This window comes from Typopeltis vanoorti, chromosome 25, assembly GCF_054136105.1.
Source record: "Typopeltis vanoorti isolate ZY-2024b chromosome 25, IOZ_Tvanoo_1.0, whole genome shotgun sequence".
NCBI lineage: Eukaryota > Metazoa > Arthropoda > Arachnida > Uropygi > Thelyphonidae > Typopeltis > Typopeltis vanoorti.
The window spans coordinates 3654195-3680788 of NC_143573.1; the positions used below are offsets into that span (position 1 = coordinate 3654195).

General features: G+C 34.5%; 1 protein-coding gene across 1 annotated transcript in view; it reads right to left on the reverse strand.

Moving 5' to 3' along the window:
- Art4 (arginine methyltransferase 4) overlaps positions 1–26594 on the reverse strand; it is a 327729-nt gene that overhangs the window by 105215 nt on the left and 195920 nt on the right. The window contains 1 exon segment of the mRNA XM_090414215.1: positions 13519–13694. Within this exon segment, the coding sequence (XP_090270341.1) occupies positions 13519–13694 (176 nt within the window).

The following is a 26594-nucleotide window of genomic DNA, read 5'->3' on the forward strand; positions in this document are numbered from 1 at the left end:
AAGTCAGGGGAAGAGAAAGAAGTCGCAGAGTGCTAAATCAGGTGAATATGGCAAGTGATCCAACACACAAACTTGGTTTTTGCTCAAAAACTGTCTCACAATGTTCGAACTATGAGGTGGTGCATTATCGTGCAAAAGTGACCAGCTGCCTGCATCATGATATTCATGCCATACGCAAAGAATTCTCGCTATCAATCACTTCAAAACTTCGAGATAAAACTTACCGTTGACCGTTTGGCCAGGCAAAATGAATTCTTTGTGGATAATGCCCTTGGAATAGTAGAAACAAATCAGCATTGTCTTCACTTTTGACTTCTCCAAGCGACCTTTTTTCGGATGCCATTCTTCTGGTGGTCTCCACTCAGAACTCTGGCGCTTTGTTTCGGGCTCATACTCAAAACACTATGTTTCGTCACCAGTTACGATTGTTTCAAGGAAGTTTGAGTCCTTACGAGCGGTTTTAATGAAGTCCTTGCAGTGTTCAATTCGATACATTTTTTGGTCATCAGTCAACTTGTGGGGAACAAATTGTGAATTCAATTTATAAAGGCCCAAACTCTCGGTCAAAATGTTGCACAGTTGATTTTGGAATCCCCAATTTATCTTCAATCAACCTCATGGACGATTTTGGGTTTTCTTTGATGAAATCACGCACTTTTTGGATGTTAACTTCGCTCAGTTCAATTTTTGGACGGTCCAGCTTTCCGTCGTCCTCAAGCATCTCACGAGACCACTTTGAAATTGATTAAACCACTCGTAAACTTGAGTACGGATAAGCATTCATCACCGTATGCTTTTTGAAGCATTTGATGCGTTTTGGTAAAACGTTTACCAGGTTTAACACAAAAGTCAATCGGAGTGTTTATAACTCATTTTTCGACCATTCATCAAAACACAGTCACTCTTGGCACTATAACTCAGCTTTTAATGAAACAAATGTCATAAACAGTTGACACAACACTAATGAAGGTTGCCGAGTACGGTATAAGCATTCATCATCGTATGCTTTTTGAAGCATTTGATGCAATTTGGTAAAACTTTTATCAAGTTTAACACAAAAGTCAATCGGAGCTCTCTGTTTGAAACTCATTTTTCGACCGTTCGTCAAAACACACTGTCACTCTTGGCACTATAACTCAGCTTTTAACGAAACAAATGTCATAAACAGTTGACACAACATTAATGAAGGTTGCCGCTTTCGACAACAAAAAGATACAACAGGTTGCGTCACTAGTTTCTTCTATTTTCGAAAAGTTTGGTTTCTTTTTGGACAGAGGGTGTAAGTTTGTGTGCAAATGTCATAAACAGTTGACACAACACTAATGAAGGTTGCTGAGTACGGTATAAGCATTCATCATCGTATGCTTTTTGAAGCATTTGATGCGATTTGGTAAAGTCAATTTAACATTAAGTTTAAGTCAATTTAACATTAATGAAGGTTGCCGCTTTCGACAACAAAAAGATACAACAGGTTGCGTCACTAGTTTCTTCTATTTTCGAAAAGTTTGGTTTCTTTTTGGACAGAGGGTGTAAGTCTGTGTGCAATTAAGAAATGGGTGAGAGTATACAGAAGTATATAGAATTTTGAATAAAATTCTATATACTTTTTGTTACATGTGTAAGCCATGAAAGTTATTTTAATATGATAATGATTATCTCATTAAGCAAGAGATTCTTAAGAAAAGATACGTGGAAGGAATACCATGTGTAGGATGGTGTAGTTACGAAAATTATAAAGTGCAGGCCAGAAGAGTTACAACTACTGTACGAAAAGCTAAGTGCATGAAAAGAAACTTGTTTCCGAAAGTAAAGACCACTCAAAAGAATTCTATTATATTGAAAGTAAAAGAAAGGATGAATGTGAAAGAATAACTCATCAATGCAGGTGGCAGATGCACAAGAGATTGTTCACCTAATGAGTATCCCTTTTTGTTAAAAACTATCAATCTGGTGTAGGTCATATAGAGCTCAATGCTACCTCTATACTGGAGGAAAACACTCAGGTGTGTGAGAAAGTGCTAGAGCTGTTTCATTAACTTAATATGAATTTTGCAATATGGATTAATAGGATGGATATCATCATGAATACTACGAGTGTTCAGCCGAAATGGCTGTTTCTTTAACTTGGCTGTATAACTTGAGTCTGCACCAGAATATTCCACAGGACTGGAAAGAATGTCAAAAAATCCCTTGTACAAGAGTGGTGCAAAGATACCTCAGTATCTCTGGGGTGATGGGGAAGATTATGGAAAAGTTGGTAAGAGATTGTATTTAGAAATAGGTCGACAACGAATCTATACTTTGCAATGAACAGAATGGTTTACTGAGGGAAGGTCATGTTTAAGTAACTTGCTCACATTTTATAATAACATGACACTTTAGACTTTGCTAAAGCTTTTAACAGAAGGATTTAATAGAAGACAAAATGCTATAAAGATAATATAAGAGTATTTTAATAATAAGGTGTGACACCTTTTGGCTACTCATATATGAAAATATGACTTTGGCATTACTTCAACCTTAGTATCACCTTTGGGTCTGGCTCCCTGATGAGACCTCAATAAAGGTCAAAACCAGTCTGGGTAGTGACCCTTCCCATAATGCATAGCATTATACATACCCATAAGGATATGCACTTTGCATTGTGGGATATTAAGGCAGGTAATGTGAAGTAATTAGCTTCTTTATGCGAATTGCCCCAGTCTTGAAAATAGTTCAGGTACAAACTTGTTTGCTTATGCTTGGATAAAGGATTAAACAAGAATATAATTTCTTGGTATCTTTATAGTATAAGCAAGTGGACAAACTTGCAACAAAGACATACAACTGTTTGTTGATGATGTAATGGTAGTCAGTGTAATCAGGAATGCAACTGACATGTATTATCCAGAATGATTTAAATAAGTTGGAATTGTGGGCATGTGAGAATGCTATCAGTTCAATGTTAATAAATGCAAAGTTATGCACTTTAGTGTAATGAGCTATTCAATGCCATATTACTGGCACTGTTATAACGTTGTTCTAGTAGGTAATATTTACTTAATATGATTTAACTCCTTTACTTAACTATCTCTTGAATCAGCAGCACCTATAATGTGTCTTTGTATTACTATTATATACTTCAGCCCCTTATAAGGATTATCATGTGCACGAGTCTGATCTACAAAGGGATTGTATCAAGGTTAAGCCAACTCCTTGGTAACAAAGCTTCTGAAGTTATCTTCTCTTAAGGTTCTGGGAAAATTTATTTGTTCTGCTGTGCCACCCAGAACCCTTAGATTGAAAAAACTTCTCAGTCAAGAAGTGAGCCTTCAGATATGCATGATGTTAATCTAATCTATTTCTATACTAAGTTATCAATTATCAATACCTTCTATAATCAACCATGTTTGCAGTTGTGGTCTTAATTAACAATTATCTCCCGCTTAGATACGAATAATTTATGAGTAGTGCATCGGATTCTTAGACACAGGCAACCAAATTAATAAGAGCAAAAGGTTTATTTAACATAATGATCATCATACAGAATAAAGAACTTTCAATTATCACTGTACTACTAGATTACAAAGTAAAATTAATCAATATTCATCACACAGTAATTAATACTACAAAAACATTATGTTCAAAGATTGCATTCTTAGATTATAAAACCAATAATGACTTTTAGGTGTTAATCAAGCTGTCTGGATTAGACATCTCTACAGCTCTTAAACATAGCTAGCAATCAACACAAGTACAATTATAATACATAGCACATATTGCTCTGACTACTATTAAAATATTACAGTTCTGTCTTAATTTTAGATAGTCTCAAAACTTTATGAAGGTCTACGATTCTTAAGTTACAATTACCTTCCTCTCACACATTACTTGATTAAAGGTTTACTATACTGAACTCGAGGATTCCTCATGCTTGTCCTTTCGATTCTTGGATTCCTTTCCTTCCAAACATTTTCTTCCCTCAATGTTAAGGCTAAAATTCTTGTCAGCTTAGGTTGGCCCTCATGGAGTCTGCATACTGATCATCCATATCTAGAATATTCTTAGCACGAGGCGATTCTGCATCCATAAGGCAGGCTACCTGGCCACTATCTTTTCCGGGAGTTGCCCGGTGCTTCAAGAATCCTCTATTCGTTCATCGTAGGGCTTGGAATCGCGATCCCTCTAATCACGACCCGACACCTCCAACTTCTGCCACCGAGAGAGAACAGAGACTCCAGACAAAAAGCTTCCTGGGGGGGGGGGGTCCCAGCCCTTTTATATCAACCCCTACCAGGACTCCTTGTAACCCTAAATTTTCACCAGACACATTATTCCTTTGCACTTGTGGGTCTTGCCTATTCGTAGCATCTTCCCCGAAAACTTAGGTCGCCACGTGTCGTATGCGCGCGTAACTGCTTGAGGTAACTTACTAATCTGGTGTCTTGCCTGCATACTTTGACTTTATAATCTCAGTTGGCTATATGCAATTTACACAGTAATTCTTTTATATCAATTCTAACAGAAAATATGTATATAACAAATTCGTTGTCTAACATACAATTTAATAAGTATTTTACACGGAAATATTCACAAGTTTTACACTAGTTATGGTATCCAATATTTGTCAGGCTATATACAACTTATACTAAAATACAAGCATATCCTTTTCAAGGGTTTTAACTTGTCAAATTATGAATGAAACATTCCTTAGTGAATTGTATTCATTCACAATTTAACAGCATTAGGCTAGAAACTGCTAAAAGATCTCCAGCCACTTTCTTATCAAGCTAAGGATCTTGGAGCTTTAGTAGATAGGAAGTTGCAGTTCAGGAGTCAGTCATATAACAAAAACAGCAAATACAACTCAGAGCATAAATTGCAATGCTGAAACTAACACTGACATGTAACAATAAGGAAGTCATTTTACCTCTTAAAAGGCTCTGATACAACTCTAGTGAACTGCATGCTCAGTAGACTACTCTGAACTACTCTCCTGGTTTCCAAAGTGATGCAGAGGAGGGCGTTAAAGTGATATCTGGACTGTAGAATACAAATTATATACACAGATTGAGAATTTGTTAACCGAAAACATGTAAACACTAGCACACAGTACAAAAAGGAGTGATATGGTAAAGACCTTTAAACTTCTGAAAGGATCATAGAGGAATAACAATAAATAGAATTTTTTTTATTTTATTTTATGAAGTGATTGGGAGAGGATCAGAGTGCATCCGTGGAATTACAGAATTAATGTTGTTAAGAAAGGGGCGAGTACTATGATTTTTTTATCACAAGCAATGCATGACTGGAGTGGGTTGCCTTTGAAGATTGTGAGTGCAGGATGTGTGCACTAATTCAAAATAAGGTATGATGTGATGTGACACATGTGGCCTCTCTCAATGAGTCTCTGACTCCATGAAGGTATCTTGTAGTAATAGTAATAATAATGAATTTTTTTAAACAATGTTTGTCAGGAATCAACAGATAGAATGAACATTTCAAAAACTGACAGCTTATACAAAATTATAATTAAGGTGTAATATATAATTTGATTTTTTTTCTTCATATAGAGAAAAGATTTTAGTAATCAAAGATAAAAAAACAGCATCTCAACATGCCTTGGTTCGTGACATACAAAAAAGCAGAAAAATATGTTTAAACAACTATAAAATAATATTGTCGGGTGCTTAAGGGTCAAAACTGTATAAATGAGAGGAGACCTCCATATAGCCTTTAAAGGAATGCGGAGAACTGACCAGGGCTTCTGACCTAATGTCCAATCCTCACCTTCTCGTGGTGTACCCTGTTGGGTATCTACCTGGATACTGAACGAATGAGGATGGGCTGGCAATTTGGGATTTAGCCGACCAAATTGTATTCTTATTGGCTTAAACCAATACAGAAACTGATGGTACAACATGACAAAATTTCATGCCGGATGGGGCGTTGCCCAGTTAAACAAGGCATCCGTTGTTTTTGCCAGGGAACCAGGGCGAACAGCGAAAAGTCAACTACTGGAACAAATCTGAAAGCACACCCCAACTCCACATCACCAGAGTTAAAGATTGGTATTATCAACATAAGAAGCCTGAATGGCAAAGAAATGGAGCTAGCTGAAGAATTAGATAAGTACCAGAGATCGACATAATTGGGGTGACTGAAACAAAAAAGACAAAAACTGGTGAGTCTTTCTGAGCAATAAATACAAAATATTATATTCAGGCAATGACAATCAAGGAAAAGAAGGAGTAGCCATAGTATTCAACACAAAATACGAGGCTAATCTTGAATGGCAGGCAGTCTCAAGTAGATTGATGTGGCAAATATCAGAATGGGGAATTGGACAATGAGACTTATTTGTGCCTATGGTCCCACAGAAGGTTCTACTAAGATAGAAATGGAGGAATTTTTTGAAGCTTTAGAAAAAGCAACTGACACAACGAAAAGGAAAAGTTGGTCCTTGTTGGGGATCTAAATAGCAATATTTTGGGAAAATTTGGAGAAAAGAGCAAAGCTAATAATAAGGACAAATACCTGTTGGATTTCTTCTCAGGACATGGACTTGTTATTACTAACACCATGTTCCAATAAAAATGTGCACAAATTCACATGGAGAGAAGAGGCTAGGAATAAGAAAAGTCTCATTGACTATGTTATTGTTGATAGTGATGTACAAGATCAAATCCTCTGTATACTCTGTTGTCCTGCACCAGAGTTTACAGAGCATTTGAAATTGGAAGTGATCACCATTTAGTATGGAGCAGGATAAAATTGAATTTCATATTGAAAATAATAACGTGTAAGAAAGTTTTAAGGCGAATAAAAGTTGAGCAGCTCTCAGATGTGAACTGTACACTAAAATACACAAAGATTATTGAAGAAAAAATGAAAGAGCTTGGGAACAGGAACCAAACCTTGAAGATTCAGTGGCAAGCCTTGAAGAAAACCCTGATTGATTCAGCCAGAGAGGCACGTGGTGAGGTTGTCTGCAAGGATAGAAAAATCAGAACTCCATGGTGGACACAGGAAGTTAAAGAGGCAGTGAAGGAAAAGAAAAAAGTATATGAAAAGTTCTGGCAAATAAATCAGCTTTTGCTCTTAGAGAATACAGAGACAAATGTAAGAAAGCAAAACACTGTGTAAAACTAGCTAAACAAAAGTTATGGGAGGACTTTGGCAAGAACATAGAAAATAAATATCAAGAAGGTGGTAAGATATTCTGGAGGTTGTTGAAGAAACTTAGAAATGAAGGAAAGAGTGCTGTAAAAGGAGTTAGAGATGATAAAGGTGACATGAAAACAGGAGAAAAAGATATCATTGAAGTATGGAGTAATTACTTCGAAAATTGCTAAATGAAACAAGCAGTGATAACACAGTGGTAAAAAACACTCAACAGCCATACAGTCAGGAATACATATCCATACTTGAAGTAGAAAAAGCCATCAAAGGCTTGAAATGTGGAAAGGCAGCAGGAGTAGATGATATTCGACCAGAAATGCTGAAATATGGTGGTATAAAAGTCTTACAGTGGCTGCACTGCATAGTTCAGAAAGCCTGGACAGAGGGACGAATTTCCGATGATTGGAGTAGAGCTCTAATAGTACCCATATATAAAAAGGGAAATAAAACTGAATGTGAGAATTACAGAGGTATTTTCCTACTGAGTGTTCCTGGCAAGAAATATGCAAGTATACTTGAGAAATAGTTGAGAAGAATTGTGGAAGAAAAGCTTGGTGAAGAACAAGCTGGATTCAGGCCAAACAGAGGCTGTCAGGATCAGATCTTCACTTTACGACAAATAGTTGAGAAAGCATGGGAATATAACAAAGATCTGTATTTAAGTTTTGTCGATCTGAAAAGGCATATGACAAGGTGCAAAGAGAGAAGCTATTCAATACGCTACAGTTATATGGTATCAATGGGGCATTATATCAAGCAATACTTAGTCTTTATTTGAGTTGTAAGTCAGCAGTTAGAATTGAAGGAAGTACAGGAAGATGGTTTAATGTTAAATCTGGTATGAGATAAAGATGTATATTATCCCCCTCTATTCATTATCTATATAGATCACTTTATGAAGGAAAGTGGTATTAAACATGATATCACAATTGGAGATGTTATTGTCAGCTCTTTGTTTTATGCAGATGATGTTATACTTCTAAATAAATCCGCTACAAGTTTGCAAGATTCCCTGACTAAATTGAATAACTGTTGTAATAGATATGGTATGAAGGTCAGCATTAAAATGACAAAGACAATGAAAATAGGTAGAAGAATTGTTGAAAATGTCAACTGCGCTGTGAATGGGGAACCTGTGGAACAAGTAAAACATTTTAGCTACTTAGGCGCGATTTTTAGTGAAGATGGTAAATTAAATATGGAAATAGACAACAGAATCAACAAAGCTGGTATGGTAGGCAGTCAATTGAATAAATTCATATGGAATAAGAGAGAAATTAGTCGGAACACTGAATTAGTTGTATATAAGACAGTGTTCAAACAAGTTTTAACTTTATGGATCTGAGTCAGAAGTAAAACACTTGACCAAAGACTAGAGACCGCAGATATGAGAGTCTTGAGAAAGATTAGAGGCATGAACAGATGGCATCAATGGCAATATCATATTAAAAACGAGGATATTAGGAAAGAACTTGATACTGTCAGCATCCAGGAATGCATTAACAGAGCTAATCTCAGGTGGTATGGTCACTTAAACAGAATGGGAGAGGAAAGATTAGCAAAACAAGTGTTCTCTGCCAGGTTTGCAGGAAAACGACCCTGAGGAAGACCAAGATATAGGTGGACTGATACAGTACAAAGTGCCTTAGACGATAGAAATATAAGATCTGATAATGTTGGAGTCTTGATAAGTAACAGACTGATTTGGAGGAAAATTGTAGAAAGGAAGTTAGTAAGGATGTAAATTTTTCATGTAGTACTATCATAACCTGTACACCCCTTGAGGGTACATGTCAGGAATTTGATGATGATGATGATAAAATAATATTGTTAAAGTACGTTCGATCTTGTTGGCTGTGCCATCTGTAATATTTATATACATTCTGTATTCTATTTTTATGTACTTCCACTACCCTGCTTTATTCTTGTTTTCTCTTTACTTAAATATCATGAATCGTCAACTGCCACCATATATCAATTTCTACTATAGCTTATTTCCCACGCTCTATAGTCTAACTTATTTATTTGTTTTACAACTGCGCCAGTTAAACTATATTTTGAGTGTAAGAGTATAAGATCTTAGATCAAAGACAAAACAGATATCATTTATGTCCCCCCCAACCTCACACATACTAATTTTATTCTTACTTTAAACTAGTTGTGGCTTAAATAAAATTCATATAAACTTCTATCTTATGCAGGTTCAAATTTTTTAGGATAATGCATTGACAGATTCAGTCCAATGTATTGTTTACAAAACATTTAATTAAGTCTAAAGGAATATTTACAGAATTATATAGTATATACACAAAGTCATTAGAGTTTTCTTGCTACTTTCAATTCTTTCTACTCTAAACTTCTAAACTAATGCACAATTTAGCATAAAATTACTTGAATATAAGACATACCTTGGTGAAGCCTAATTCACCATTAATATACAATATCTCACAAACATAGACACTCGACATATTATCTTGTTCAGTATTACAACTACTTACAATTCTTGATCAGCAGACAGTCTTTCACGTTAACCTTTTGTTCACACGTAAGTCTTTTTCTTGTCTTTCTTTCCGCTTGCTGACTCGTTCCTGTTTACTCGCTAAATTTATTCCTTGTCCAAGTTGTCGACCATGCCTTGCCCCATTGGACCCTTAACTTGGCACCGATGCACAGCTTTCCTTTTGAGATGATCGACACAGTATTTCTCACATAGCAGCAATCCCAAGTAAAAGACTTGGAATTCACAATGCTTCTCTTTCAAATTCCAACAGCGAACTTGCCGTGACAGCGACTCAGGTAAGAGAAATTCCAGAAAAACCTCAGACAAATTTCTTCTTGGACGATCTGCTTTACTTATGCCTGGACCTCCGCTGTGTACATCTCTCGAAAACGGTCACATATTTACCTTCGAACATGCTGACATTATTCTTTACGTGCCTTTGGAATTCTTTATCTATGGCAACTATGGTCACGCATTGACCTCTGGATACGACAACGTCATTTTTCGTGGGTCTTTGGAATTTTCCATTTATGGCAATTCTCAGAAATCCTCACTAACTTTAGCATTAGACTTACTGATTTAACATTACATAATAGTCTTACTTGATGACGTTCATGCTCCACATTATTTTAACAAAGGCTCAATACGATATTACAGAAAAGATTATCAGTCAAAATTTAACAAGAATGTAGTCAGAAAATTGTTAAAATTTTCTGACTACATTCTGCTAAATAAAAAATCATGTAAAACTGAACATAAGTTACGAAGTCATTTATCATGCGAGATTTTATATCATATTTTATAATAAACTTTTTTTTTTTTTTTTTGTGGGATATCTGAAATTTAATACAGATATCCCACAAATTGAAATAATGTTGGATCTACTCTCCACTTTGCCGATGTGATTATAAATTATTTATTTCTGGAATTTTCCATTTAATATTTTTGGAATGGGATTGACTGTGGATAGCGAACCTGCAGATAAAGCAGGGGGGGAATACGGTAATAGTAAGATAAAATGAGAGAAGTTCATATTGAAATAATTTATTATTAACAGAGAAAGAAAGAAAAAGAAAAGACCATCAATGGGTACAGAAAACAGTTACAATCATTTTTTAATTAATTTTGCCTGATTACTCTTAAGATGATTGCATTTATTTGTTTCTCTTGAAAAATTTTATTGAATATAACTACTCTCACACATCAATTATTTTATACATGAATTGTATCATCTAAATTAAGTCATCTTTAATATTGTTTATTCATAATGCAAGGCAAGAGTCCAAAGTATATAATAATAGCCATCTCCCACCAAACGCTTAACAAAACCTTCCAAGGGTGAAGGTCTTGTTTTGACTGAGGTTTAGCCTGTCCCCCCCCCCTGAATGAAAGCCCTGCCTTCGGTGCTTAACATTCTTGTAAAGTATCAACTTTTTATCACTGGTGACTCCACAACTCAAAATCGAAGATTGAACCTCCCAGGAACGAAGAGTAATGCAAATGTTGATGCATTGTCTTTGATTGTTGTTTGTCAGTTCATGAGGAACTCACTTGCCAAGCTTAGACACTATTCCAAGTTCTTGCAAATGGTGATGGATGGTCGATGATGAATTAAGATCTTTTGCTAAATCCTTAACAGTTGCATTGGCATTTTTTGCAATAGCAGCTTTCAGCATAACATTACCAAGAGAGACAGGGCACCCAGAGTGAGGGGAGTCTTTCAAGCTAAAGTCCCCCTTGTCGAAATTTTTGGAACCATTGCCTGGCACTTTTACACATTCAAAACATTATCACCATACACTTCTTGCACATTTTTTACAGTATTAGCAGTGCTGTTGCCTTTTTTGAACTCATAAAATATGATGTGCCTAATGTGTTCTTCAGTGACTTCCATAGTAATAGGAGGTTATTTAAACAATAACTTATGTATGATGTTCTTGCAAGGTGGATTCCTTAGAACGAGACTGCCTCAATTTAGCAGTACTTATAAAGCTTTAAAAATTCATGTTTAGACAAGCTGAGACATGTTTGAACAAGTACAGTATAAAAAATTTTTAGTGCAAGACTAGTGTCCTGCACTAAAAATCTAAAGATACGATGTCCCCAAAATGAAATGCATTTTTAATTCTCTCATGAATGGTCTTGAAAATAAATCATAATCTAACATATCTGTAGTTTGAATACCAGTTAAATCCCTCCCACTCCAAAAAAAAAAAAAAAAAGTTAAATGCCTATGTATGAGGCTCCAAGACTGATGTAGCAAATTGTTGACTGATCAGCATATCAGGAGTTGTTGGAGAAGTTGGTCAAGAGCAAAATACAGGAATGTGCAGATGGAAATGGAATATAGTATAGGGGCAGCATAGTTTTGTGAAGGGTAGGTCATGATTCAGTAATTTGCTCAATTTTATAATAAAGTGATAGATGAGTTGGTTAAAGGTAATGGGTTTAGTCATATTGCTGGGCTTTGCAAAGGCCTTTGAACAGGATACCGCATGGAATTCTTATCAGTAAACTACAGCACATGGAGATGGATATAGGGTTGGTGGGATGGATAGGAGGTTGGTTGGTCGGTTGATGGAGAGATCAGAGAGTAGTTTATTCTGGACTAGAGTCCGAAAGAAGGATGGGGTGCTGGAGTGCTGCAGGTTCTGTTCTAGGACCAATACTCTTTAATTTGTACATTAATGTTATAGGAAAGGATCTGAGAGGAACTGTTCAGCTATTTGCCGATGATGCAAAGTTGGGTAGAGCAATAGTTAATACAGATGGTGTCAAAATTTTACAGGATAATTTGGATAGATTGGTAGACTGGACAAAGGAGAATGGATGTCAGTTTAATGTGGCAAAGTGTAAGATCATGCATTTTGGGGGAAAAGATTACCAGCTGTGTACCACATTGGTGGAACTGTACTCCAGGAAATCATGAAGCCAGAGACTTAGGAGCGTTAGTGAACAGGGAGTTAAAGTTTAGAGGGGTCACATAGCAAAAATGGCTAAAGCAGCTCATCAGATCACTTGGTTACATTGAAGAATACTTCAGTGAGCAGAGACAAGCACATTATTGTTCCTCTTTATCAAGCCTTGATAATACCTCATCTTGACTACTGCATGCAGATCTGGGCACCACGGTTTCTTAGTGATGAGTAGGAGGTGGAGAAGATCAAGAGGGGAATGACCAAAATGGTAGCAGGTCTATGGAATGAACCTTACGAGAACAGGCTGAAGGAACTTGACATTGTTTGTATTCAAGAATGTTTGAGCAAGGCTAATCTAAGGTGGCACGGTCACTTGAACAGAATGGAAGAGGGAAGATTAGCAAAACAAGCATTGGATTCTCAAAATAGTAGGGAAAAAATCCAGAGGAAGACCAAGATCTATGTGAACTGTTTCACTCAGAAGTGCTGTAGAAGAACAAAATGTTAGGTACAATAATATTGGAGTGGAGACAAGTAATAGACTAAGATGAAAAGCCAAACGGCTATTTTTTTCTGGCGAAGTTGATCAGTTAATGGGATAAAAATCCCTTATTGTTTTTCAGCCAGTTGGTGGAAATTTGTTGAGAGGATAATAATAATAATGTAAACTTATCATGTAGTGCTGTCATAGTAGCCTAAACCCCCGTCCCCCACACTTTGAGGATATCAGGAAACTGATAACCTCAATTCCATTGAAAGGGTAACATGTTTAAAATTCAACTGACTTTTGATAGGCCCATTAGTGAAGTTTGATGGAACTAAGGCAAAGCTTAAAAGGTAAAAGTATTATTTTGCATTTTAAAGTAATTCTCATATCACTTCTTATTAATATGTGCAAAAAAGAGTGACAATACCTATATTAAATTTTCCTATACTTACGAACTACCAAAGAAGGCAACATCAAACCAGAAGGCAAGTCCATGAATTTCACCAGTTTGTAACATAGTATAATTTAATGGTATCTCTATCCTGTGAAGATCACACTCATGGGCACTCTGAAAATCTACAGTGTGGCGAACTGATTTGGCCATACAAATATGAATATCAAATGTATCCTAAATAATAATTAAAGAAATATAAATCAGAATTATAATGAAAATAAAAGATAAAATTTAAAAAAAAAAGGAACTGCAATATCCTACATTTCAGAAAATATCGAGTATGGTAATATTGATTAATATATTAATTATTAAAAACAAATTAAAAATTCAGCATATGTCTCAATGGTGGTAAACTTCAACATAGTATGTTAAACATGTAATAAATTTAATTTAATCCTTTATCCAAGTGTGAGCAAACAAAGTTTGCGCCTGAAAGTATTTTCAGGACTGGGGTAGGGTAGTACAACACCGGGCAACTCGTTGCAAAGGTGGAGCAAGAAAAACATCACTCCTATCTCGGTATCTCAAATAATGCAAAACACATCTCCTTGCAGATATGTATGATGTTATGCATTAAGGGAAGGGCCACTACCCAGACATGGAGATACCAGGCAGAAGCAATAGCAAGATCATCTCTACCTATACGAGTTGCCAAAAGGTATGCCAGCTTTTTATTCAATTACTCTGGATTTAGAGAAAGATGTTGAAAGTTTAAAATTGTTGAAACATTATACATATCCTCAAGGAGAGGTGTTTTGCATTATAGGAGATATTGAGATATGATTGATGTTAGCTTGCTCCACCTTTGCAACGAGTTGCCCGGTGTTGTACTACCTTACCCCAGTCCTGAAGATACTTTCAGGCGCAAACTTTGTTTGCTCACGCTTGGATAAAGGATTAAACTAAATTTATTATAGTCTAACCAAGTGAAAAATAACTTTCAACATCTTTCTCTAAATCCAGAGTAATTTAATAAAAAGGTGGCAACTTGTATAGGTAGAGATGACCTTGCTATTGCTTCTGCCTGGTATCTCCACGTCTAGGCCTGGCTCCCACTGAAGAGATCTCAATAAAGGTCAAAAATAGTCTGGGTAGTGGACCTCCCTTAATGCATAACATTATACATATCCACAAGGAGATTTGTTTTGCATTATGGGAGATACTGAGATAGAAGTGATGTTAGCTTGCTCCACCTTTGCAACAAGTTGCCTGGTGTTGTACTACCTTAACCCAGTCCTGAAGATACTTTCAGGCGCAAACTTTGTTTGCTCACACTTGGATAAAGGATTAAACTAAATTTATTATAGTCTAACCAAGTGAAAAATAAACTTTCAACATGGTATTGTTAATATTTAATGAATTTATCCTATAATATGTGCCATTGTTATTTATAATGTGTATTATAAATAATATTTCATTTACTAACAATTATTTTTATTTTTGACTCCGAGTGTCCCTATATGTTATTATATTTGCACAAAGAGTTCACTCCAATTGGTGCAATGACTTTAACTCACTCTTTCAGAATCCAACTAATCATTGACTCAACACCAAGTACAAAATAAACACATTTAATAAAACTTAAAACAATATATATACACTTCTAGTAAAAATACATAACTACAACTACAGATTAAATGGATCCAAGGCCTTATTTAAAAAATACAAACTTACTCTTAAGACAAAACACTTTTTCTTTCACAATCAAAGAAAATGTTCATAGTCTTATTCTCTTCCTGTTCAGGCTCTTTCCAGAAGTTACAAGGTTCTGTACTTCATTTTTTTTAGGATCCCTTTAAAATTCTTTTTTACTGCCTCACACAAAACAAAATCAAGTTCCTTCCTACTTGAATATATCTTGGCCAGTTTATAAAAACTTAGTTTCAAGATTCCCTTTTCTTTACTTATTCCTTCTTGAAACATATTATTTCCACTATTCCTTTTTTCGGAATACAATATGAAATTTCCTTTTAACTGCCGCACACAAAAAATCAAGTTCCTCCCAACTTGAATATTCCTCGGCCAGTTTATAAAAACTTAGTTTCAAGATTTCCTTTTTCTTCTGTACTTATTCCTTCTTGAAACATATTATTTCCACTATTCCTTTTTCGGAATACAATATGAAATTTCCTTTTAACTGCCGCACACAAAAAAATCAAGTTCCTCCCAACTTGAATATTCCTCGGCCAGTGTTCTAAAAAACTTTCCGAATGCTCTCTTGTTTACCACTGTAACCTGGATACGCAACGCTTTTCTTGTCAGCTGTCAATCAAACATCAAGTTCACTCCGGGAGCATGCGCACTTCAACAACGTCAGAAACTACGCATTGTAAAAATATGGCTGACTCGCTGTATCCACCAGCGCTGAAGAAAGTCTTTCACAAACACAAAATTCAACATTTAAAAATACAACAAACTTTCTTATGAATAATACAAATAATCAATTAAGTAAGTACTTCAATATTTTTACTTCTTTACATATTACTTCTAACATAATATTTTCATAACGAGCACATCACAAGTGCAGACACTGCATGTATGAAAACAAAAACTAACAAGCAATATTAATACGTAAAAATATTCAGAATTTTTAATATGATTATTTTTACATCAGTTTCATTTTTCTGTGAAAAAAAATTTTTTTTTAAAAAAAAAAATTTTTTTTTATATTTAACCTACGTCTAAACAAAATTTTAATATTTATTTCTAGATTGTTATATTTTAAGTTCTAATCTAATTATCTAATCATTATGTATATCTTCTGAATCACTAGTTTCAGAATCATCTGACACTAGAGATAATTCTGAACTTTCTTCTTCCAAATTAGTATACTTAAAAATTTCATTTTTATACCTTTCAAACACTTCATTTAAACTACTTGAATGATGTCCTAAATCTATAGAATCATCACTATCAGAATCAGTTTCTACAGGTTTTTGTGATTCTATAAGTTTCTGGGATTCCTTATCCTTACTAACTAAATTTGAGGTATCTTTAACTTCCCTTTTCTTATTTAATCCTATATTTATCAACCTATGAAATTCCGCTATACTTTCATCAATGTTAGAATCAATTTGATTATCATTATTCCTACATTGTACATTATCTGAAATGTGTGTCTTGGGAATTCTAAAATTTCTTGTATTTTGGTTCACTTTACCAAAATTTAATTTTTTCTTTCGCTGCATATTTGAATTATGAATATTAGATCTATTCCCTTTCCTATCATTTAACTTTGAATAAGATTCACAATTAGTATTAGGAAAACTACATTCATCCTTCAATATTTTATTCATATTATCACCTAAAGTAACTAAATTTTTATTTCCCAAAAAGTACCTTTTTAATCTATCAGAATGTACATTTAAAATTTTACTAGGATTATTGACATCTTGAATTCTAAAATTCACAGGAGAAAAATTGTCTAAAATTCTAAATGGACCTAAGGCTTTCTTTCCTAATTTCCCAACTCTTTTAATACTAGATTTATCATCTAACAATACTAAATCACCTGGTACAAAAGATTTATATTTTCTAAAACGATTTATATACTGTCTAGTTTTCTGAGCACTTAATTTACTTATTTCACCTACTAATCTATGAGTAGTGGAAAACTTATCTATTACTAATTCTAAATATTCATTTATATCACTGTATCCTGTATTTGGAATAACTGAAACAAGTTCATTAGGAAAAACTGGATCAAAACCATATAATGCAAAAGATGGTTTTTCCTTGATAGCAGAATGAAAAGCAGACCTACATGCAAATAATGTTTGAGAAATATGTGTATCCCAATCATTCATTTTGGTGTTTGCCAACTTTGAAAGTATTTGCTTTATGTTTCTATTTAGTCTTTCACACATACCATTACATTGCGGATGATAAGGTGTTGTAAAAATCTTCTTAACATTAAGCAATTTACATAACTGTAATAATAGTTCAGATGTGAAATTTGCTCCTTGATCTGAAAGTAAGGTCTGAGGAGTTCCATATCTACAAACTATCATATTCAAAAACTTTCTTGCAATAGTTTTTGCAGATTGGTCTTTCATTGATACTGCTTCAGGAAATCTAGTTAGCATGTCTATGACTACTAGAATATACCTATTTCCTTTTTTAGTAATTGGTAGAGGACCTACTACATCAATAGCAACAGCTTGAAATGGTCTAGTTGGAATTGGAAATGGTTGTAAAGGAGCTTTTCCTCTAAAAGGGGATCTTATTTGGCACTTATGGCATGACTTGACATACGTGAGTATATCACTCTTCATACCTTTCCAGATGTAACGATCCTTTATTCTTTCCAAAGTTCTAGAAAACCCTTGGTGTCCTGCTAAGTCAGAATCATGGAAAGTATACATAATCCAAGGAATCATTTCAGTTGGTGCCAATATTTTCACCTTCTACTTTCCATCTTCCATTTGTCTAGATAAGAGTAACCCATCTTTATCTAAATACAAGTTATCCAGATTCAAAAATGTATCTAGTTGAGTTTCCTCTTTCAATACTGCTTCATAAATAGTTTTTAGTATGGGATCATCCTTCTGAGCTTGGATAATCTTATCTTTTTCCCAAATTTGTATACTAGGATCCTTATTCTTTAGAGTTTCAATATTAAATACTTGATCACTATCACTAGTATCTAGAAAAACTTCAGGAGACTGCTCTAATTTTCCACTGTCACCTGATTTCCTATCCAAACAGCATTCTATTCCACATAATGATACTGTATTATCAACAAAATTACACACAAACCCATGACGTTTCAGAAAATCAAATTCCAAATATTATTTGTACATTTGGATTTGAAGATTCTGGAAGAACAATTAATGAATGAGAAACTTTTAATGGAAAACAAGGAATTGAAATAAAGACATTGATTTGCTTATAAGCTGAAATTTCAGATTCAAATATTCCTTTTAATTTAATTGGATTGCTTAAAACTGAAATATCATTTGGAATTAGAGATTTAATTTTGTTAAATAAGCTATAAGAAATGAGTGAAATGTGTGCACCTGTGTCAAGTAAGATATCACAAGGTACATCTTCAATAAATCCTTGTAAAACTGTCAAAGGATTACTTTCATTAGCATAAGGAGCTAATGCTACATCAAACTTTCTTTTATGGTTAGAGCTGTCTTTGGCTTTACCCATGTTTAGTGAATAGTTTGACATTTCTGTCCTTGCCAGTATAATATTGGAATAATAACTAATTCCAGATTTACTTTTATTCTCTGATTTCTTATTTTGAAAACAAGATCTATCTCTAACATAACAATCTTTAGCAAAATGACCCTGTTTATTGCATCTAAAACATTTTGGAATGTATCTTCTATGAGATGCTTTATTCCTATCAATGCCATCAGATTTACAAGAAAAAGATTGATTATCTGTAAGATTTTTGGATATTGATAAATCCGACATCATCTTAAACAGAAGTTCCTGTCCTTGTACTATGGGTCTCTGTTGTCTTTCTATTTCTTCACTCAGAAATGTTTTCAGTTCCTCATATTTTTCCAAATCATGTAATTTTACCCTGGAATCAGATTCTGGAATATCTTTAGTAAAATTCACAGAAGTTTCCTTAGACTTTTTCTTTTTATTTTCAGCTTTACCCTTTTGAAGCTTTTCTTCTCTCATTTTATCAGTACCCACAATGCTAGAAGAATGAGGTTGATTATGCTGAAAAGAATTTACTTGCTTATTGCTTGAGGAATGAAAAATATCTCTTAATCTTTCTTCCTTTTCTTTAACAAGCTCAAAACATTGTTCAAGGTTTCTAACCTTTTTCTTATACGCTGTTTCTTTTAAATTATCCTTGAGGCCAAGCCTAAATTGATTAAAGAGCAACCATTCTAAAGAGGATTTTTCTTCAGATGAAATATTAAATCCATGAGCAATGGTCCATAATCTATGATAATATTCAGAAACAGATTCCTTATTACCTTGGATACATTGTTGAATCTTCCAAATGTTAGGCCCTAATTCTCTTACATTTGAAAATTCTGATATTAGCAAACTTTTAAAGGTTGCATAATTGTCAGTATCTCGTAGTAAAGGAGATGTATTTAAAAATGTTTTGGCTTTTCCCAACAATTTATTACGAAGTATAATTAACAAGTGAAAATCTGACCAATTCCCTAAATCTTTAATTTTTTCTGCATACCTAAAAAATGTTTCTATGCTTTCACTACTATCACCTGAGAAAGAAGGTATTACTAAGGTTGGATTTATTAACCTAAAAAATTCTTCATCATTAACTGAAGGAACTTTACTACTAATATTACTATTTTCTGTAGCCATTTTTTTTTTTGATTTGAGTCAAGATTTGCCTTTTGGATTCTAAAATAGTTTAGTCATAACCAATTATCCTGTCGTCGACTGCGCCATTGTTAATATTTAATGAATTTATCCTATAATATGTGCCATTGTTATTTATAATGTGTATTATAAATAATATTTCATTTACTAACAATTATTTTTATTTTTGACTCCGAGTGTCCCTATATGTTATTATATTTGCACAAAGAGTTCACTCCAATTGGTGCAATGACTTTAACTCACTCTTTCAGAATCCAACTAATCATTGACTCAACACCAAGTACAAAATAAACACATTTAATAAAACTTAAAACAATATATATACACTTCTAGTAAAAATACATAACTACAACTACAGATTAAATGGATCCAAGGCCTTATTTAAAAAATACAAACTTACTCTTAAGACAAAACACTTTTTCTTTCACAATCAAAAAAAATGTTCATAGTCTTATTCTCTTCCTGTTAAGGCTCTTTCCAGAAGTTACAAGGTTCTGTACTTCATTTTTTTTAGGATCCCTTTAAAATTCTTTTTTACTGCCTCACACAAAACAAAATCAAGTTCCTTCCTACTTCAATATATCTTGGCCAGTTTATAAAAACTTAGTTTCAAGATTCCCTTTTCTTTACTTATTCCTTCTTGAAACATATTATTTCCACTATTCCTTTTTTCGGAATACAATATGAAATTTCCTTTTAACTGCCGCACACAAAAAATCAAGTTCCTCCCAACTTGAATATTCCTCGGCCAGTTTATAAAAACTTAGTTTCAAGATTTCCTTTTTCTTCTGTACTTATTCCTTCTTGAAACATATTATTTCCACTATTCCTTTTTCGGAATACAATATGAAATTTCCTTTTAACTGCCGCACACAAAAAAATCAAGTTCCTCCCAACTTGAATATTCCTCGGCCAGTGTTCTAAAAAACTTTCCGAATGCTCTCTTGTTTACCACTGTAACCTGGATACGCAACGCTTTTCTTGTCAGCTGTCAATCAAACATCAAGTTCACTCCAGGAGCATGCGCACTTCAACAACGTCAGAAACTACGCATTGTAAAAATATGGCTGACTCGCTGTATCCACCAGCGCTGAAGAAAGTCTTTCACAAACACAAAATTCAACATTTAAAAATACAACAAACTTTCTTATGAATAATACAAATAATCAATTAAGTAAGTACTTCAATATTTTTACTTCTTTACATATTACTTCTAACATAATATTTTCATAACGAGCACATCACAAGTGCAGACACTGCATGTATGAAAACAAAAACTAACAAGCAATATTAATACGTAAAAATATTCAGAATTTTTAATATGATTATTTTTACAGTATACTGTGATTGAAATTTGTGAACAAAAGCTACAAAAATCTGAGATTCTAAAATCAGAACCAATATGCAAAATTAAATCTGCTTTTGTTGTATAGTCTGTTTTTGAGTGGCTTGTGCAGTACTTATTAGCTTAAGTTCCACTATTGAATTTATGAAATAAACGTTTTATGTTTGTGAGTATACTTTAACAGATCATTATATGTATTTGCTAATTTTTTCATTATGTAAGTAAATAATGACTATTTTATTGTTTTTAAGTGCATTTTTTTAAAATATATAACCATCCCAAGAATGACAGTTTGCACAACCTTTAAACATATCAGTGCACTGTACAGGCAAGTGGTCAAGCTTGCAAACTCGCAATACAACTGACAAATGGTATGAACAATAGCAGAACTAGATGTTAGAAGTTTTCATGCTGTCTTGATTAAGAAATTCAAACCTTGCTGCTTCCTATAGTATTGATATGGCCTATAAAGATTCTTGAGCACCTCAACATTCTTGGCAAAGTTAACTTTTTTACAATATGAAACCTTGTTATTACTTACAAGAGTGTGATCTTCTCTGAGACAATGGACAAAATTGTCTTGAACCTGTTTCAATGCCACAAAAATTAACTGCTCTCCTATCGACAGATGATTTTACTGTTGCTTACTGAATATGTTTCTATTTCAATAATTTTCAGCTTCCAACTTCTGTGAATTGTCAGGGACACACTCAGTGTTCGAACTCCTTTGTCAGACCCTGTCATTCAACTCAATTCCCTTTCTTGAATGATGTTCCAACTTGGGAAGAATTAGAAAATCCCCACTACCTCTTAATTTATCCCTTACAAATGGAAATCCATTTTCCATTACACAACTACCATTTTATATTCAGTGTGCAAATAAAAAGGTCATCATGTTGGAGGTTTAATGAAGTATAGACTGTACCAGAAAATGATTAAAAACTATTTTTAATGCTTCCAATATTTCGTTTCAGTCTCAGACATCTTCAGGGAGTATAAATTAACATTTGTAACACACACAAAGACAGGACAATATTAAATGAAACACGTGGGTGACTCTAAAGTCCTATCTAGGTGGTGCACCCTCTATGGGTGTATGTAGGTGGCCTAGGATGTAAACTGGGATCTCTAACGATTATTGTTTTCCCAAATTTTGGGAAGTTTAATGGATCCAAATTTGTTTAAGTTTGGTTGATTTGTGAGTGTCATTGCAGATTCCAAAAACAGTCTTTCCTTTTTGAATTTACTATAGTGGAGCATGGTAGTTGCTTTTCCAGGAGATCCTGTAAGTCGTGCCCAATACATGGTCTGCAAGATCAGATTGACCATGCTTGATTGCAAATGTAAGATTCGTGTTCTTCTAACTGAATCGTGGCTGATCTACCTGTCTGTCCGAAGTAAGCCAACTTGCAGGAACAGGGCACTTTGTATTCCAGGCACTGAGAGAGGAGGGAGCTGATCTTTAGTAGAATGGATAAGGATAAGAAGTTTCTGGTGGGGTTTAAAACCTGTGTAGAGGTAGTACTTCTTCAAAGACCTGGCTATTTTTTCAGATGTGCCCCAGATGTAGGAGATGGTGATGCATTTCTGAAATCCTTCTGATGGGAAGGCCGAGGCATGGGGAAAGACCTGATTATTTTTTTAATTCTGTGAGAATTGTAGTCATTTGATAGGAAGGTGTTGTGTATATGGTTGAGTTCAGTTGAAAGAGAGGTTCCACTGGAACAAAGATTATAAGCTCTACTTGGTTAGAGTTTTAATGATGCTGTATTGTTGAGCAAGGTGGTGGTGGGAAAGTTTGTGAATGTATCTGTTTACTACATACAGTGAAGGAGAGGTTATCATTAGGAAGACGTGTTACTAAGGTGTCCAGGGAAGGGTAAACTATTGTTATTTTCCTTTTCCATCATAAACTAGACTGAGGAAGGAGCAATGTGTCTGGCCATGAGGCTAAATAGAGAATACATTATCCATCTACATATTTTAGCCAGACAAAAGGTTTGAGAGGGACTGAGTCTATGGCTTGTTTTTCAACATTTTCCATTTAAAAATTGGCAGGAGGGGAGTGATCCACAGCAGCTAGTTCTGTTTGTCAATTTTGTTCTTCCAAGAAAGATAATCAGAATTGATAGCTAAGGAAAAGAGATCTAAGATATCAGAAGGAAAAACGTTTTTTAAGTGTTAAGGTGTCATTTAAGGGAATATTGGTAAACAGTGAGATGATGTTAAACCTCACCAATATATCTATATTATTAAAAGTTAGAATTTCAATCGAGGTTTTAAAATGAGTAGAGTTTTTTTTTATGTAGGATGTAATATGGCCAGTGATGGGAGGGGTAAGAGCGTTTGCTAGCTGTTTAGATAATTTGTAGCAGGGAACATCAATGGCATCTACTATAGGTCTTAGAGAATATATACTGCCATACAAATATACCCAATGTGGGAGGGATATGTTGAACAAGTGAAGTGAATTCCTGCCTAATGAGCAACAGATGCAAAACATAATCCAGTGTGAACATGTCAAGAAATCATTTTGTAATGCACACTGATTTTCGCTTGATAAGATAAGAAACTCCACATTTCCAAAACCTTCTGCTTACATCAAATGAATCCATAGTACTTGATGCTTAATTACATGCAGTGTATGACTTCTATAGATTCTATGCAAATCAAGAAATGACTGATGTGATTTTTCCAAAACACACTGCACTTAATGCAGTGTGCTACAGTTGTCATAGTTAGGGTCAAGGTTTACAAAGCTCCTAGTAGAAAAAGAGAAATTATTATACAGTGTTTTTTTTTTTTTCTTTTTTAAACCAAAAGCAACTGATGTGCAAAATATAGCCTCTCACTATCAAGTCAACCCTGTCTTCCCATGATGAAACCTGTTTCTACAAAAGGGATTAAGAAAAATCCAGTGCATATCATTGCTGTGAAAAGGATATTTTAGTTGGGGAAGAACAGCTAACTAGATCCACTAGGTGGTAAATGACCTTCATCACTAGGTGAAATACTACTACTTGCTTACTGGATGCTGGAAGTGGCAAATGTCATGTTTGGTATGAAGAGCAAGAGTTCCAGCTACCTCCTTCCCCTTCAACACACACCATTTCCATGCAGCATGAGTTAGACACTTCAAAGCCATGCTAAACATACTTAGAGACTAATCAACTCCTCATTTTGAGATTACATCAGTAAAAACAGTGTCCTGCTGGCTGGCCAGTCACCAGATGGTATGTGGCCTGAATCTGTCAGTAATATGCCGGAGGGGGTTCTTGGTAAACTTCCACATAATCCTGCTTTGGAAAGATTATTCTCTACCAGATCATGTGTGGAAAAGGAGTCCAAGTAGTGGTATGCACTATTGAGATCACATTATGGCATGCCGACGTTATTCTATATTGGTGTCATGTCCATGAGTACATCTCAACTATGCTTCCTACTTAATCATAATTCAGCCAACAATGAAACATAAGAACATTAATAGTGACAATAGAACTGAAATAAATCTCCAAAAATAAGCCAAATCCAAGAAAAACAGACCAAAATCTTCACACAAAAAACAATCACTTTCACATTTACTTTACCAATATCCAAGGCATAAACACCAATGACATTCATCATCACTTATCATCCAGATCAGATCTCCTAATCCAATAGAAACCCAGATGACAGCAACATCCACTATGATCCATCTTGAATATCCATTTTCATTTTTTTTTTTTTTTAATACAAAAGGTCTTCAACATGACAGCTGAAGAAGATGTTATTAAGATGTGGTTATGATGCATTAATTATGAAAATAAAGAACTACTTTAATAGGTATGTTTTATATGTACTGAATATTTTATTTACTACTCTCTTACAGCTTGATACGTAAGAAAAATAGGTGTATTTTATATTAAATTAATATACTGAAAGATTTGGAATCTCACTTGCTTGGGAAAGTAACCTTTATTATCCCATGTTATAAGCCTCCCATTTTAAGTTGCACCGATTCTTGAGAATGCAACCCCCATGAGAGTTATATTTAATACAAAAAAGAATACCAAGTTTCCTGGAGGCTGAAGAAGCTATGGACTTGATGTGTTCATGCCAAGATAGATTAGATGTGAGAGTTAATCCAAAAAGAGAAAGTGGGTCCTAGTTGATGAGTAGAATAAACAATAAATTACACGATAACCACAGTAATTAACTTTAATGAAAGTACAGATATTTCGTACTGAAAATAACAGTACATCATCATCAGTGCATAGAAACAAGCAAATCAAAGAAACGGGAATACAAGGTACATACAATCAGTGGTTTACCAATTAAAAACTGTTGCCACATGCTAGAAATAAATATTAATAAATAATATTATTAAAAACTATTTTTGATGGTTACATAAAATAAGAATCTCTCAAACTTTTGAGAGAGAGAGAGAATTGTTCCGATTCAGTAGAATCGGAATCCCACTTGAGAATGGAAAGGAGATCAGTATTTAGGAGATTAATTAAAGATCTTGAAGCACAAACTACTTGGGACTTACAAGATTTTGAAAATGAAAAAGAGGGGTGCTGTCATCAGCAAAACTATGAATAGGGCTGAATGAAGATCATCAATGTACAGAAGGAAGAGTGCAGGTTACAATACTGAGCCCTAGGGTACACCAACATTAATTAAGAAATCTGATGAAAAGAAATCATCTACCATAACCTGCAGTGAATGGTCAAAGAAAAAGCTAGCAATCCATTTGCAAAGGGAGAGAGGAATACCATAGGATGGCAGCTTCGTAAGGAGGCCTCAATGCTTCCTTACGAAGACTCAACCTTAGAAATATCAAAGATCACTTGATTTTTCTCTGAACGTTTCCATGGCTTGAGTCCAAAGGCAAGTGAAGTTAGCAAGGAGATCTAGTGTGGAATGAGAATTTCAAAATCCATACTGATGATCATTAAGTAACCAATGGATTGCCAAGCAGTGGAGTAGCTGGCTACTGATAATTGATAACCTATTTTTGAGAGTATTGAAATCAGAGCAATGTGGCAATAGTTTGATGGCTGACTTTTATCTCCCTCTTTGGGCAGCATAGGATGGACAGAAGTTTGCATCAAGGCTGTGAGATAGATGCCAGATGAGTATTACAGCTTAAAGAGACAATGCAGGACAGGTGCAAGTTATGGAGCACAAGCTTTTAGTACAACTGAAGGAATATCATCGGGACAATGAGACAATGGTGTCATGGATTTTACTGATGCCCTTCTGGTAAAATTTCAGAGGAAGCCTACTGTGGATAGTTTATGGAATTATTATTACAAGCTACTCCAAGGAGTCTTTTGATTCTCCTTGTGAGGATCTCCAAGGAGATCCCTCACAAGGAGAATCAAAAGATCAAGTTGAGGGCTTCTCTCAATGAGAGAAGC